Below are 16584 nucleotides of genomic sequence, written 5' to 3'. Positions count from 1 at the left end.
AGAAAGCAAAGTTAATGTTTCAAATCTGTTGACTCTTCATCACAACTGTTCAACTGTTAACTAGGAATAAGGGGTAATTATTGAACAGGTTAGGGAAGGAGTGGTGAGTAGATAAGTTGAGGCAGAGCCGAGAGAGACAGAGAGAAGATATATAAATGGATTGGTAAACGAAGAGATTATGCATTACATGCCAGAAGACTGGAAAAGCTGAATAAATGAAAATAAGAGCTAAGAGTAGGAGAAAATGGGATGTTGTGCTGAATGTATCCCATATAATGTGATAATGCACCGAAAGAGTGGTGAGACTGGGTGATTGTGCTAAAAGCAGCTCATGTCATAAGAGGACCAGGTGTGGAGGTGGATAAACGTGGAAGGACAGAATTGGGCTCTAAAGTTATTGAACTCAACGTTGAGTCCTATGCATCTACATTGTCCCATCAAACAATCCCAGGACATGTACACCACAGGTACATAGAGTAAATCTTGCCCTTTATATCTTAATACAGCTCACACCTAGATTGTATACGCACTTCAAAATTCATTTTTAATTTGTTTTGATTGAAAAATAGCTTATTTCTCAGATGGTCATTTATTATAAAAATCTCCAAAACTTGATGAATGACAAAAAACCAAATATGACAAGATGACAATTTTTGTCTGCAGAATGATGAGGATCCTGAATGCTCTGTCTGAAGAAAGATTCAATTTTGACTTTCAATATCTAAAGAGGAATGTTTTGTAGCCTAAAGCAAAAGGGCAGTGAAGTGAGATTAGCTGAGCTCCTCTTGCAGAAAGGTAGTACAGAGAGAATGGGCTGAAACAATTTCACAATTTAGCTACTCACTAACCACAAATGGAGTTACATTTGAAACATCTGGTTGCATGTTGGGATTTCTGAAGGTAAGAAACAAAAATTGTACAAATTGGGATTTTTTTTAAAAAGAAGATCATATTTATTTGCTGTGACCAGAACAATCATTCTTCCATTTCCTGTTTGGAAAGGAACAAGTGTAACAGTCCCCACTCTAAAAGCCTCAATGCTCAGGACTCTCAAAGAAATGTTAATTGAGATCATACTCTTAGATACTGTATTCCCATCATATTCCCAATAGGCCAACATCACACGAGCAGGGAGGCAGCTGGAATAGCAACAAAAGTCTAGTTTGACTTTTGAGTTAGAGATTGAAGGGGTCAAGTAGTTCAGGGTTAAAGCTTTGGTCATATTATCGGTAATAGCAAAGCAAGCAAGGAATCACAGATGTACAAACGAGACAACAAATGTACACAGATAACAAATGAGACACACAGACAGTAAAGATAAGTAGCGTAGAAGCCACACTATCAACAAGATAGTATTGACCTTGGGCAAATACTGATAATTTCGATGAAAACTGTGGAAGAACAGCACATAATGTAAGATACCTGGACAAAGAGGTGTGAGAGTTGCAATATATATATTGTAATGTTTTCTATAAAGCTTTGAACTGTCAGGAGACCCAGCAGAGTGACTTTTAAACTTAACAGTGATGAGGCTGGCACTCTCTGTGTTCACTTGAAATGAATAATCGTTATCTCTTCCCTGAAGTCCTTTATCAACTTGTCAACTTCTAGAATAACAGATGTGAAGATGATCTGATGATAGCACCAAAAAAGTTGTGCATGAAGTGTGTAACTCAGTATGGGAGGTTACTTATTTGACTACCTTTTTCAATTTCTCACTCTTTTCGTTGAGTATTTGTGTTCAAAATAAATAATTCTTTTTACTAATTTTCTATGAATCTTTGTTTCTTTTTTCTGATTCAACTTTTTGATTAACTTTCTCCCTTTCTTTTCAAAAGAGCAGTATAAATAAGACCCAAGAAAACTCGTAATATTTTCAACTGGCACTGAAAACTGACTGCCAAACAAGAATGTGGGAATTAACTGAAAGGGAAGAACTGAATGGCTACTTGAGGAAGTGGCAAATTCAGGAGAATTAAAGGAATGGCGTATGGAGGGAATGTGGAATTGAGAGGTTATTGAAGGAGGGGGGAATTCAGGAGTTATGAAGGGAGTGGGGAATGGAGAGGAACAGAGGGAGTGGGGAATGGAGAGGAACAGAGGGAGTGGGGAATGGAGATGTTTAGAGGGGGTGAGGAATGGAGAGGAACAGAGAGAGTGGGGAATGGAGAGGTTCCGAGGGAGTGGGAAATGGAGAGGTTCAGAGGGAGTGGGGAATGGAGATGTTTAGAGGGGGTGAGGAATGGAGAGGAATGGGGGGGGGTGAGGAATGGAGACATTCAGAGGGAGTGGGGAATGGAGAGGAACACAGGGAGTGGGGAATGGAGAGGTTCCGAGGGAGTGGGGAATGGAGAGGAACACAGGGAGGGGGGAATGGAGAGGAATGGGGGGGGGGGGGGGGGGGGGTGAGGAATGGAGACATTCAGAGGGAGTGGGGAATGGAGAGGAACACAGGGAGGGGGGAATGGAGAGGAACAGAGGGAGTGGGGAATGGAGAGGAACAGAGGGAGTGGGGAATGGAGAGGAACACAGGGAGGGGGGAATGGAGAGGAACAGAGGGAGTGGGGAATGGAGAGGAACAGAGGGAGTGGGGAATGGAGAGGAACACAGGGAGGGGGGAATGGAGAGGAACACAGGGAGGGGGGAATGGAGAGGAACACAGGGAGGGGGGAATGAAGAGGAACAGAGGGAGTGGGGAATGGAGAGGTTCAGAGGGAGTGGGGAATGGATGAGTATGAGAGTTTTGGGTCGTGAGATGGACCAAGTTTTTCCACAAGAACAGGAGAGTTCTTCATTTCTGGGTCAATAGCTACCTCTAAACTAAAGACAATAAAATAGATTATTTGATCATTATCTCTTTGCCATTTCAGAGCGAATCTATGTTAGTTCTTATGTTTCTATATTACAATAGTCACTACACTTTCTATGTATTTGAGTGAGTCTTTGCAGACTTGAAATGTTAACCCTGGTTCAGATATTGCCAGGCCTGCTGAGTTTCTCCAGCACCTTTTAAACTTTCTGCAATATAATCTGTTCAAGTTTAGGGACACAGGAAATCGAAGGAGTAGACTATTCAGCCCAACAGGTCTGCTGTGCTATTCAATAAGATTATGGCTGAACTTCTACCTCAACACCATTTTCACACTGTCCCCATGTCTTTTGATAGAGTTATAAAACCATACAGCACGGAAACAGACCCAGAATCAGAGGGGATTTGGAAAAAGCTTTTACACTCAGAAGGTGATGGAAATTTGAAGTGCACTGCCTGGCAGAGGAGGCGGGAAAGCTTACAATCTTCAAAAGATATTTGGATGAGTACTTCAAATATCATAACATTCAAAGATATGGGACAAGGATAGGAAATTGGGATTAGCGCACTTTTAGTGGTAGTTATATCAGTACAGACTTGGTAGGCCAAAGAGCCTTTTCTGTGCTGTATGAATCAGTCCAACGAGTCCACACTGATTATGTTCCCAAACGAAACTAGTCCCACTTTCCTGTGTTTGGCCCATGTCATTCTAGGCCTTGTCTATTCGTGCATTATCCAAATATCTTTTCAATGTTGTAACTGTATCTGCATCTACCACTTCCTCTGGCAGTTCATTCCACATATGAATGAGGTGATTCTATGGCTTCAGAAGGTGTGTTTTGTCCTCGTGTTTTTATGAGGCCAGGTTGAGACAGAGGTGAGGAGCAGTTTGCTCCAAGCCAATAAAGTAAACAGTTTGTGAGGTCTTGTGGGATTTTAAAAAAAAGTTGGAACAATAGAAGCAGCAAGAATGGGTGGGGTCAAACTGCCATGGAACCAGGATTTTAATTTAACTTACAGTATCTGTTGAAGTTTAGAATCTGCTATACATCTCTCTGTGCTACAGCAACACATTGAGTTCTCTCTGTTTCTCACACAGAGTTTTCTCTTGATGTTCTTTCTTCCTGGACTGGAGAATTGCATGCGAGACAATCTATTTTACTGAATTAGCCTTTGCCAAGGGTGGCATAGAGTCATAGAGTGTTTGTGGAATGTTACTATATCGCAACAGTTGCTGTTTAGTGGTCAAATAATCTATTCTTCTGTTATGTGTTCCAGCAGAGTTTAATTCTAATTATTTGTTTTTGTTTGCAGTTTAACTATGGTTTAAGAATAAAGCTTGTTTTGTTTCAGGCCTGATAGTTTGACCAATTGAGTTGCATCCGGAAAACAACACCTTACACTTATCTCTAAAAATAAGAGAAAGTTTGGATCTAGATGACATTTGTAATATGTTTTGAAGGAGTTTAGTCTAGTCGATAACACAAACCACCTTCTGTGTGAAAATCTTGCCCCTTGGGTCCCTTTTAAATCTTTCTCCTCCCACCTTAAAAATATGCCCTATCATTTTGAGCTCCCCTCGGAAAAATGATTTTACTACTCAGCTTATCTATGCCCTTCATGATTTTATTGCAGAATCTATCAATCTGTCTTGAATATATCAATGACTACACCTCTACAGTGCTCTGGGGGAGAGAATTTCCAAGATTTACCACCATTTGAGTAAAGAAGTTGTCCTCATCCCACTCTTAAATAGCCTCTTATTCAAAGATGATGTCTCCTGGTTCTAGTCCCTCCAAACAGGGGAAATATCTTCCCAACATCTTCTTGTCAAATCCTCTAAGAACCTTGTTTCAATGAGATCCCTTCTCATTCCTCAAAAATTGAAAAAATACAGATGCAGACTCCTCAATCTCTCCTCTTAGGATAATGCTGCCACCCTGGGATTCAGCGTGGCGAATCTTCATTGTATTCTCTCTATGGCAAGTGTATCCTCCCTCAGGTAAGGCCAAAAGTATACAGAGTATTCCAGGTGTGGTCCCACTGAAATTCTGTATTGCTGTACTCAAATTCTCCTTAATCAATGCCAAATACCACTGACTTTCCTAATTGCACCCTCCTGTTAGTTTTCAGAGACTTATGAGCCAAGAACAACCTGATCCCCTTCAGACATTAAGACTTTCCAATCTTTCATCATTTAAGAAATATTCTGCATTTTCATTTTCCTGACCAATGTGGATAACTTCACATTTTTCCACGCTGTTTTGTGTCATCAGTAAATTTGGAAATATTATTTTGATACCCAAATCCAAATCATAAATATCAATGTAACTACTAATTGCCCAAGCACTGATTCTTGCAGTACCTCATTTGGCTCAGCCTGCCAACCAGTTTATTCCTACAGTTTTATTTGTCAACCAGTTCCCAACCTATGCTATTATATTCACCTCCAATCCTATATGCCCTTATTTTAACAACTTATTGCATTGGATCTTGTCAAAAGTTTTCTGAAAATCTAACTGGACCATATCTACTAGTTCTTCCTTATCTATTCTGCTAACCATATCCTCAAAAAATCCCAATAGGTTTGTCAACCAATAACTAAAAGCAGAATTCTGCAGAAGCTGGAATTCTAAATTTAAATAAAAGTGCTGTAAACCTCAGGAGGTGTGTCATCGTCTGTAGAGAAAGAAAAAACAAAATTTGTGTTTTCCTTGAAGTTGTCGATTGATCATCCTATCCTTTAACATAGTTTCCCAAATTATCAAGGCCAATGCCTCTCACATCTTTATAATTTCCTTTGTTTAGATTAAAAACCCTAGTTTTTGGTTGAGCTGCATCACTTTCAAATTTAATTTCCAACCGCATTATGTTTAGGATTCCTGAAAAGCTCATTTACAACAAGATTATTAGCCCTTTTCCATTGTATAATACTAGATCTAAAATAACCTGTTGTGTTGAGCAACCAACTAGAGAATGTTTTAGAAAACCATCTGAGACACATTCCAACAATTTGTAATCAACAGCATTAATGATAATTAGGTTAACCAAGATTGAAGTCCCTCACAATTACAGTTTCCCCATGTTGCAATCACATCTAATTTCATGACTAATATCTTACCCTACATTTTCATTTCTGCTTCATGGCCTGGAAACAACTTGCACTATGTGTTAGAACTCCAGATCACTGACTACTCCCCCCACTCCAGGTCATCATCACACAGAGGTCCCTGACTCGCCCCACAACAGATTTCCTCAGAGCTGGGTTAATTTACATGCACTCTGTGGAGCTATGTACAGTTATTCAAGGACAGGACATGTTGCACGTCAGACTAGATCAGCTTGTTTCGGTCACACTGACTACACGTTAGCTTCTCAGCTGCCACAAAGAGAAGGTTGGTGTTAGCCAATCTCTGAGCATGGTAAAACCTGTGACAAGACAAAATTCTCACTGACAACCTGCGGTGGTTATTCTGATAAAACCACATGTAAGAGTTGACTTTGAAGTTTAGCCAAATGGACAAACCTAATAATGAAAAGATTCCAGTCACATCCAAAACCTGAAAAGTCAATCCGAAACATAAAGGCTATGCATGGTTGATGTCGCCATTCTCTAAGATGCAGACAAGGCCAAGCAGAATAATTTACTTTAGATTTCTTGACTTGTGAAACAGTTTTCTGCTGTCATAATCCTGCAGAACTCTTTCATAAGCCTGGACTCCAGATGGTGCCAGCTGTTGTACACGGTGGGTTGGGTTGAGACATAACTTGGGCCCTCGATGTGAGTTGGTCCTTAAAAAGTGTCAAATTGTAACCTGAAAACTGATTTTCAGTCATCACTCTAGCAATCAGACACAATGGACTGAATGGCCTCATCCTATGCTGTGATCTTTCTCTGATTCTATATTGCCCTGATATGGAGCAGTATAGGCCACATCTGGATTGGTTACTTCCCTCTGAAAATGTTCTCCCTTTCTACCTGATGCCATTACTAGACCAGTGAGGAAACTATGTTTAACTGTGATGACTTGTTATATACCACATTGGTGGTATAGCGGACAGTGAATTAGATTATTTAAAATTACAAAGAAATCTTCATCACCTGAGCCAATGGGCCGAGGAGAGGCAGATAATTTGGATAAATGCAAGGTGTTAATATACATAAATGATCTAAAAGAGGGCACTGTTGGTATGATCAGCAAGTTTGCAGATGACACAAATATTGGTGGAGTATCAGAAAGCATAAGGGACTGTCAGAGAATTCAGGAGGACATAGATAGGCTGGAAAGTTGGGTGGAAAAGTGGCAGATGGCTTTCAATCCAGACAAATGTGAGGTGATACATTTAGGCAAGTCTAATTCTACAGCAAATTATACAATGAATGGAAGAGCCTTGGGAAAAGTTGATGGGCAGGGATCTGGGAGTGCAGGTCCATTGTACCCTGAAGGTTGCTGCACAGGTGGATAGAGTGGTCAAGAAGGCATATAGTATGCTTGCCTTCATTGGACAGGGTATTGAGATAAGAGCTGGCACGTCATGTTAAAATTGTACAAGACATTGGTTCGGCCACACTTAGAATAATGTGTACAGTTCTGGTTGCCACATTACCAAAAGGATGGGGAGGCTTTGGAAAGAGTGCAGAGAAGGTTTATGAGGATGTTGCCTGATATGGAAGGTGCTAGCTATGAAGAGAGGTTGAGTAGGTTAGGTTTGTTTTCATTAGAAAAAAGAAGATTGAGGGGGGACCTGATTGAGGTTTACAAAATCATGAAGGGTCTAGACAGTGTGGATAGAGACAAGCTTTTTCCCAGGGTGAAGGATTCAATAACCAGAGGTCATGCTTTCAAGGTGAGAGGTGGAAAGTTTAAGGGGAATACACACGGCAAGTACTTCACACAGAGGATGGTGGGCATTTGGAATGCATTGCCAGCAGAGGTGGTAGAGGCAGGCAAGGTAGGTTCAATTAAGATGTGTCTGGACAGATGCATGAGTAGGTGGGGAGCAGTGGGATACAAATGCTTAGGAATTGACCGACAGGTTTAGACAGTAGATTTGGATCGGCTCAGGCTTGACGGGCCGAAGGGCCTGTTCCTGGGCTGTAAATTTTCTTTGTTCTTTGTGTTGCAATATGGTAAAACGAACAAGGGCAGGAGTTATACAGTTAATGTTAGTGCCTGGGAAGTGTTGTTAACAAAGAGTCCTAAAGGTTCAGGTTCATAGTTCTTTGAAAGTTGTGTCACAGGTAGACAAGGTGGTTAAAAAGGCATTTAGAACACTTGCCCTCATTGCTCAGACCATAGAGTGTAGGAGTTGGGCATCATGTCGTGGGTGCACAGGATATTGGTGAGGCTTCTTTTGCAGTATTGTATACAGTTCTGGTCGCTATGCAATAGATTGTTTTCACTGAAGTGTAGGAGGTTGAGGGGTGATTTTATAGAGGTTTATAAAATCAGAAGGGGCACAGACAAGGTGAATAGCAGTGGTCTTTTCCCTAAGGCAGGGAGTTCAAAACTAGAATGTATATTTTGAAGATGAGGGAGAAATATTTATAAGAGACCTGAGGGGTGGCACGGTGGCTCAGTGGTAAGCACTGCTGCCTCACAGCGCCAGGCACCCAGATTTGATTCCTGCCTCAGGCAACTGTCTGTGTGGAGTTTGCACATTCTTCTCGTGCCTGTGTGGGTTTCCTCCCACAATCCAAAGATGTGCAGGTCAGGTGAATTGGCCATTATAAATTGCTCATAGTGTTAGGTGCATGAGTCAGGGGTAAATATAGGGTAGGGGAATGGTTCTGGGTGGGTTACTCTTCGGAGGGTCAGTGTGGACTTGTTGGGCCGAATGAGCCTGTTTCCATACTGTAGGGAATCTTAAAAAAAAACCTTTCCTACACAGGGGATGGTTCATATGTGGAATGAACTGCTAGAGAAAGTGGTTAATGCAGGCACGCTTATAAAATATAAAAGACGATTGAATAGGAAAGGTTTAGAGAGATATGAGCAAATGCAGGCAAAAAGTTTATTTTGGGAAATTTGGTCAGCATAGACTTGTTGGACCAAAAGGTCTGTTTCCGTGCTGTATGGCTCTATGATTTGGAAGTGCCCATGTGTCTCCCATTTGTCTACTTTTTAAAAATGTTACTGGTCCCTAAACAGATTATAATATAAATCTGGTGGTAAGACCAGGATCGTAACAATTCCAAATGATCACAAAGCACTACACAAAGAGCAGCAAGTTCCCCAGTTGTCTTGGTCCACATTCTTTGCTCATCCAACAAAAGGGGATGAACTGCTAAGTCTACAAAATGGCAGTGGCAGAAAAGGCCTTTGAGATTGTTCAGGACAAATAGGGAACTGAATAAAGGATGACATGGTAGAGAGCACCTATTTATTTGCACCAATGTCCTCAGGAAGAGAAACAATTTCTACAGGATATCTAGCTAAGGACCCCCTACAGACAACAGATCATAGTGATTGTAATGAAGTCAACCAGGTGGATCTTATGAATGAGTTCCCTGATGGAGCTGTTAATCTGGTTCAATCAGGGACCCCTGGCTGACAGATAAAAACAGCATTGTCAGACATCCTCACAATGAGAGCTGACTCTGTGGGAGCTGGATCAGTGGCAACGACTTTCCACGGGTAAAGAAAGGGTGACTTGGTGATGGGATATTAGCCTCTGTGGAGTTCTTTCACAGATTCAAGGTTTGTGCGAAGATTTGTAGCTCGGGTGCTCGTTGTTGTGGTTCTGTTTGCCGAGCTGGAAGTTTTTGTTGCAAACGTTTCGTCCCCTGGCTAGGAGACATCGTCAGTGCTCTGGAGCCTCCTGTGAAGCGCTTCTTTGATGTTTCTTCCAGCATTTATAGTGGTCTGTCCTTGCCGCTTCCGGGTGTCAGTTTCAGCTGTCCGCTGTAGTGGTTGGTATATTGGGTCCAGGTCGATGTGTTTGTTGATGGAGTTTGTGGATGAATGCCATGCCTCTAGGAATTCCCTGGCTGTTCTCTGTCTGGCTTGCCCTATGATAGTAGTGTTTTCCCAGTCGAATTCATGTTGCTTGTTGTCTGAGTGTGTGGCTACTAGGGATAGCTGGTCGTGTCATTTTGTGGCTAGTTGATGTTCATGTATGCGGATTGTTAGCAGTCTTCCTGTTTGTCCTATCTAGTGTTTTGTGCAGTCCTTGCATGGTATTTTGTAAACTACATTAGTTTTGCTCATGTTGGGTATTGGCTCCTTTGTTCTAGTAAGTTGTTGTCTGAGCGTGGCTGTTGGTTTGTGTGCCGTTATGAGTCCTAAGGGTCGCAGTAGTCTGGCTGTCAGTTCTGAAACGCTCCTGATGTATGGTAGTGTGGCTAGTCCTTTTGGTTGTGGCATGTCCTCGTTCCGTGGTCTATCTCTTAGGCATCTGTTGATAAAGTTGCGCGGGTATCCATTTTTGGCGAATACCTTGTATAGGTGTTCCTCTTCCTCTTTTCGCAGTTCTGGTGTACTGCAGTGTGTTGTAGCTCTTTTGAATAGTGTCCTGATGCAGCTTCGTTTGTGTGTGTTGGGGTGGTTACTTTCATAGTTTAGGACTTGGTCTGTGTGTGTTGTTTTCCTGTGTACCCTTGTGGTGAATTCTCCGTTCGGTGTTCTCTGTACTATCACGTCTAGGAATGGGAGTTGGCTATCCTTTTCTTCTTCTCTCGTGAATCGGATTCCTGTGAGTGTGGCGTTGATGATCCGGTGTGTTTTTTCTATTTCTGTGTTTTTGATGATTACAAACGTGTCATTGACATATCTGACCCAGAGTTTGGGTTGAATTTGTGGTAGGGCTGTTTGTTCTAACCTTTGCATAACTGCCTCTGCTATGAGTCCCGAGATTGGTGATCCCATGGGTGTTCCGTTGATTTGTTCGTATATCTGATTGTTGAATGTAAAGTGTGTAGTGAGGCACAAGTCCAGTAGTTTCCCTAGTAGCCACACACTCAGACAACAAGCAACATGAATTCGACTGGGAAAACACTACTATCATAGGGCAAGCCAGACAGAGAACAGCCAGGGAATTCCTAGAGGCATGGCATTCATCCACAAACTCCATCAACAAACACATCGACCTGGACCCAATATACCAACCACTACAGCGGACAGCTGAAACTGATACCCGGAAGCGGCAAGGACAGACCACTATAAATACCGGAAGAAACATCAAAGAAGCGCTTCGCAGGAGGCTCCAGAGCACTGATGATGTCTCCTAGCCAGGGGACGAAACGTTTGCAACAAAACGTTTCAGCTCGGCGAACAGAACCACAACATCTTTCACAGATTTCAGATCCAACTCAGTTAAATTAACTCTGCCTAACCTACCCTCACTACAGTTCTGAAAATTTCTGGCAGCATTTGAGAGACTTATGAACAATTGGTTCTATCTGAGTAATTATGGTTGACTAAGTACTCTGAACAGACAATTTCTAACTAGCAGAAATTATACTTTCAATTTATCAGATTGTACAGTTAGTGTGTTGGTTATATACGTAGGAAAGCAGAGGAACGTGTACAAAACATGGCTTGAACTATGACAGCCACTTACAGTAGTTGCGAAAGGATCCCCAGGTGCTAGGAAGGTAAGTATGCTGTACAGAAGCTGCTGGTTGTTGCTGTAACACTGGATTTTGTGTTGATGTTCCACCCTGTATCTGAGAAGGACTGAGTTCTTGGGGAGGCTGCGCAGAAGGGCTCAGTGGCTGACCTCCTCCAGCCTATAATCAAAAACACATTTCCAAGAGAATGAGAACAAACAGTTAACAAACAGATATTGCTACACAATCTAAAGCAGTGTTCATAATACTGAGAATACACTTTCATTTAAGTTTGTTACATTCTTGACCCAAGTAGGCTGCGATAGAGACTGGAGGGAACTCTTGGGAACAAACAGATCAACAAAATCCTGAGTACTAAGATTTATGGCTCTATGGTATATAATCTTTTGAAGAACTCGGAATAATGGGAAACGTCTGAAGTTCAACTCTAAATGCTTGAGAATTTAAAAAACTAACAACCGCTGTGCTGCTCAGTATAAACAGATCCTGTTTATACAACAACATTTCTCACCCCTGAACATTATAAACCGTACAGTGTGGCTGCTGCCAGAGTGAGATCAGATCAATAACATTCACTTTCAGATTCAGCCCTGAGGACTGCTGAGTCCTCCATCCTCAGACTGATATTACCGAGCATCCTTCAGACTGAGATGTTTCCATTTTTTTTCACAATACTGGAACGAGTCAATTCCTGGTCACATTTCTGGGAAGACAATCAAATGGAGGATGATGTTTCATTGCATCATGATACTTTGGAGTCAGACTCTTTCAAGTCAAGTTGCTGAGGTTTCCCTTAGCTATTTTAAAGGACTAGAACAATGAAAGACTCTTCAAATGTGCACAGAAGAATATTCTGATGAATTGGGTGCCTGAGAACCTGCCGGGCTTGCAGGGATGGCAGAAATTAATTATGGAGCACATTCCCTTGGACTTTTTTTTACAAACATGGTGTACCACACAACAGATCATTTTTATAAGACATGGCAGCCCTACTTGAGTTATTTGTAATAGATTTGTCAGTTATCTTAACTAGGGCGTTTGTTTAACCAGGATGGTTAGATTTGTCAAGCCCTGGGCCCTGGAGGGGTCTTCTGAGTTAACACGGGTATATATACAATGCTCCCGTTTCTTTGTTTGGAAGTTTTGCGCCGAGCATAGCTGTTCTATATTTTGTGGGGTTTTTTTTTGTTTTTTTTGCTTTTCTTTCTTTTTTTGGTGTTGCTTTGCACAGTGTTAGGGTTTGTTTTGTATTAGAGGGTAGGTTAGTAGTTAGGAGACAGTAGTAGTACTGTAATTTGTTTTTTTCTTTTTATTATACTGATATTTGTTATTGATTGTTCAAAGGTTGTGAGAAGATTTGTAGCTCGGGTGCTCATTGTTGTGGTTCTGTTCGCCGAGCTGGGAATTTGTGTTGCAGACGTTTCGTCTCCTGTCTAGGTGACATCCTCAGTGCTTGGGAACCTCCTGTGAAGCGCTTCTATGATGTTTCCTCCGGCATTTATAGTGATTTGTCTCTGCCGCTTCCGGTTGTCAGTTCCTGCTGTCTGCTGTAGTGGCCGGTATATTGGGTCCAGGTCGATGTGTTTGTTGATAGAATCTGTGGATGAGTGCCATACCTCTGGGAATTCCCTGGCTGTTCTCTATTTGGCTTGTCCTATAACAGTAGTGTTGTCCCAGTCGAACTCATGTTGCTTGTCATCTGTATGTGTGGCCACTAAGGATAACTGGTCATGTCGTTTCGTGGCTAGTTGGTGTTCATGGATATGGATCGTTAGCTGTCTTCCTGTTTGTCCTATGTAGTGTTTTGTGCAGTCCTTGCATGGGATTTTGTACACTACATTGGTTTTGCTCATGCTGGGTATTGGGTCCTTTGTCCTGCTGAGCTGTTGTCTGAGAGTAGCTGTTGGTTTGTGTGCTGTTATGAGTCCTAGTGATCGTAGTATTCTGGCTGTCAGTTCAGAAATGTTCTTAATGTATGGTAGTGTGGCTAGTCCTTTGGGTTGTGGCATGTCCTTATTCCATTGTCTTTCCCTTAGGCATCTGTTGATGAAATTCCGTGGGTATCCGTTTTTGGCAAATACATTGTAGAGGTGTTCTTTTTCCTCTTTTTGCAGTTCAGGTGTGCTGCAGTGTGTTGTGGCCCTTTTGAACAGTGTCTTAATGCAATTCTTTTGTGTGTGTTGGGGTGGTTGCTTTCGTAGTTATTGATTGTTTTTTTTCAATAATATCTCTGAACACTATGAGCAATTAAGCACAGCCAATTCACCTGACCTGCACATCTTTGGACTGTGGGAGGAAACCAGAGTACCCAGAGGAAACCCACGCAGACACTGGGAGAAAGTGCAAACTCCACACAGTCACCCGAGGCTGGAATTGAACCTGGGACCCTGGTGCTGTGAGGCAGCAGTGCTAACCACTGAAACACTGTACGGATTCCTGTAGAACATCACTAGTCACGGACATCCAGCCTGATAAACACCCTTCCACTACTACACTCTGCCTTCTATGGATCCCACGCATCTTAACCTTTTGGATAAGGCTACTATGAGGGATCTTGTTGAAAGGCTTACTAAAATCTTCTCGACACCATGTACTGTTGTATGGTCATTGATCACCTCTGTTACCTCCTCGAAAAGTTCAATCAAGTTAATAACCTGCCCTGCACAAAGCCATGCTGACTGTTCATAATTATGCTATACTTTTCCAAATGTACTAAGCGAAAGTGAGAACACCACTTCTTTCTTGATCTCAAGATGCCGTAGCTCCACACAAATGTCTCCATCTGCCATATCCTTCTCCTGGGTGAATACTGACACAAGGTACTCATTTAGGATCTCACCACATCTTCTGCCTCTCAGCACAAGTTCCCTCCTTTGTCCTTGAGTTATCCGACCTTCAACCCAGTTATTCTACCTTCTACCTCGTTACATTATTATTTTTAATGTATTTTTAATTTAGAATGCCCTGGGATTCTCTTTAATCCCTACTTGCCAAGGTCATATCATGGCCCCTTCTTGCTCTCCTCATTCCCTGCTTGAGTTCTTTCCTGCTTTCTTTCTATTCCTCATGGGCACTTTTAGCTTCCTAAACCTTACATGTGCTTCTTTTCACAACCTCCTTCGTTATCCAAGGGTCCCTTACCTTGCCATCCTTGTCCTTCCTCCTTACTGGAACATATTGGTCCTGAACTCTCATCAGCAGGTCTTTAAACAATTTCTACAGGTCAAATGTGGACTTGTCTGAGAACACACCCTCTCAATTAACACTCCCTAGCTCCTGCCTAATATTGGTGTAATTTGCCCTCCCGCAATTTCCTTTTTTGTCACTTATCCTTATTATTCATTACTTTTAAAGTGCACTTATTGCTATTTAGGAAAGCATAGGCCTATTTCCTGGCAAGGACGATGCATTGTTTGATTAATATGGACAGATAAAATTTGTGCTCTGTTTTAGGAAATCACTGCAGGTATTTACTGTGTCCATCTGTAAAAGACAAGTGGAGCATTCACTGTACAATGCATGTTCAGTACCATAGTGGACATTTTGATTCAAGGTACAAGCCAACAGAGGGAGCAAAACACTTCTTATGCTGGTCAAGTGAACTGTTAAAGTGTTACATTTTGAGAACATGTACCAAGGGCACAAACTGAAACCTCAGGCACAGGACTTGACTTAAAATTAATGTGAGTGTAGAAAGAGTAGAATATCAAATTCTGTTCATGCCCCAACTCATTGAGTGGAAGAGCAAGGCGATGTTGTTGTAGTTGGACAAGACACTTGTCAGACTTCAGCTGCAGTACTGTGTTCATTTGTGGGCACCACATTATGGGAAAGATAATGCATTGGGGAACAGTGCAGAAGTAATTGATAAAAATAGTCCCAGGAATAAGACACTTCAATTATGAGAATAGATTGAAGAAGTTGTGACTCTTTTCCTTGAAGAGAAGGCATTTGAGAGGAGATTTGACAGAAGCTACGAACATTATGAGCGGGTTGGATACAGTTGATTGAGAGAAACTATTGCCACTCATTAAAAAAAACAAGAACAAGATGGCATACATTTAAAGCAATGTACTGCCTGGAAATGTGGTGGAGGCAGGTTCAAATGAAGCATCCAAGAGGGCACTGGATAATTATTTGGATATAAATAGTGTGCAAGGGTAAAAACAGGAAATTGGCATGAGATAATGGGGCTTGTTTGAAGAGCTGCTGCCAGCTCGACAGGCCAATTGACCTTCTCTGCACAGTAACAATTCTGTGGCTGTGTGAACATTTTCTACTTCACCTGCAAGAAAGGTGTTGTGCACTATTACCTGGGATCCAGTGGAGGCTATGGCAGTGGACTGATCAGGCACCTGGACATGCTGGACTTGAACAGAATGCTGGCTGAAAGCATGAGAATCATGCAGCTGGCTGACATCTACAGTCGAATGCTGATTCTGTTGGGGGGAGGATGCCTGAAATGAAATGGACACAGGAAGACAGATTAATCTTCATAGAAACTGATAGAAATAACGTTGCATCACTTTGTGAACATATTAATATCCTGTGTTCTAAAATGAGGACTGTTTTGTTCTATATTTCCAACAGAAGGGACCAACTCTCCCTGGAATATGGATGATAGACTTTGGGCCAACTAAAAAGATGTGACTGTAGGTTTGGTGTCTCATGAGAGAGAAAGAGACAACTAGTGCTGAGTTTAACTTGAGGGTCATCATGCCTCAGGCCGGAGCAAAGTTGAGATGATGGGCATTTCAGGGTAACCTCAGTCAGTACAGGAATTGAGCCTATGCTGTTGGCATCAGACTGCATCACAAACTAGCCATCTAGCCAACTGAGCTAACCAACTCCCTCTTTCCGAAGTAATGCATAATGGTAATGTAAGCCAATTCGTCAGAGTAGCAGACAAGTGGGAATCTCATCAGCAGCTCGACAGCAGGCTATAATGCAAAAGACTTGCTGATTCATTCTGTGCACTTCACCCTCAAAGAATTTCTGGACTTGAACTTAAAATACTGGAGGTATTTGTCTCACCGACAAACTCCTGCTGTTTTTATACCCTTAATACCTTTAACTTTCAGAAACCTACATATATTTCTTTCTAAATATATTAGGTGACGTGGACTCCTTTGCCTTCAGTGATAGAGAATTCCACAGGTTCACCACTCTCCAGGTAAAGAAACTTTTTCTCATTTCAGTCCAC

The 16584-nt window shown here is 41.8% G+C and overlaps 1 protein-coding gene across 4 annotated transcripts in view; it reads right to left on the bottom strand.

The window, feature by feature from the left end:
* The window catches only part of prdm10 (PR domain containing 10), a 206663-nt gene that overhangs the window by 7660 nt on the left and 182419 nt on the right, over positions 1 to 16584 (bottom strand). For all 4 annotated transcript variants that reach the window (XM_060846798.1, XM_060846797.1, XM_060846801.1 and 1 more), the window contains 2 exons: positions 15695 to 15838; positions 11372 to 11540 (listed from right to left, as the gene is read on the bottom strand). In XM_060846798.1, the coding sequence (XP_060702781.1) occupies positions 11372 to 11540; positions 15695 to 15838 (313 nt within the window). The remainder of the gene's footprint in view (positions 1 to 11371; positions 11541 to 15694; positions 15839 to 16584) is intronic.

This window comes from Hemiscyllium ocellatum, chromosome 29, assembly GCF_020745735.1.
Source record: "Hemiscyllium ocellatum isolate sHemOce1 chromosome 29, sHemOce1.pat.X.cur, whole genome shotgun sequence".
Classification (NCBI taxonomy): Eukaryota; Metazoa; Chordata; class Chondrichthyes; order Orectolobiformes; family Hemiscylliidae; genus Hemiscyllium; species Hemiscyllium ocellatum.
The sequence above is the reverse complement of the archived record's forward strand: the minus strand, read 5'-3'. Positions and strand labels throughout refer to the sequence as shown.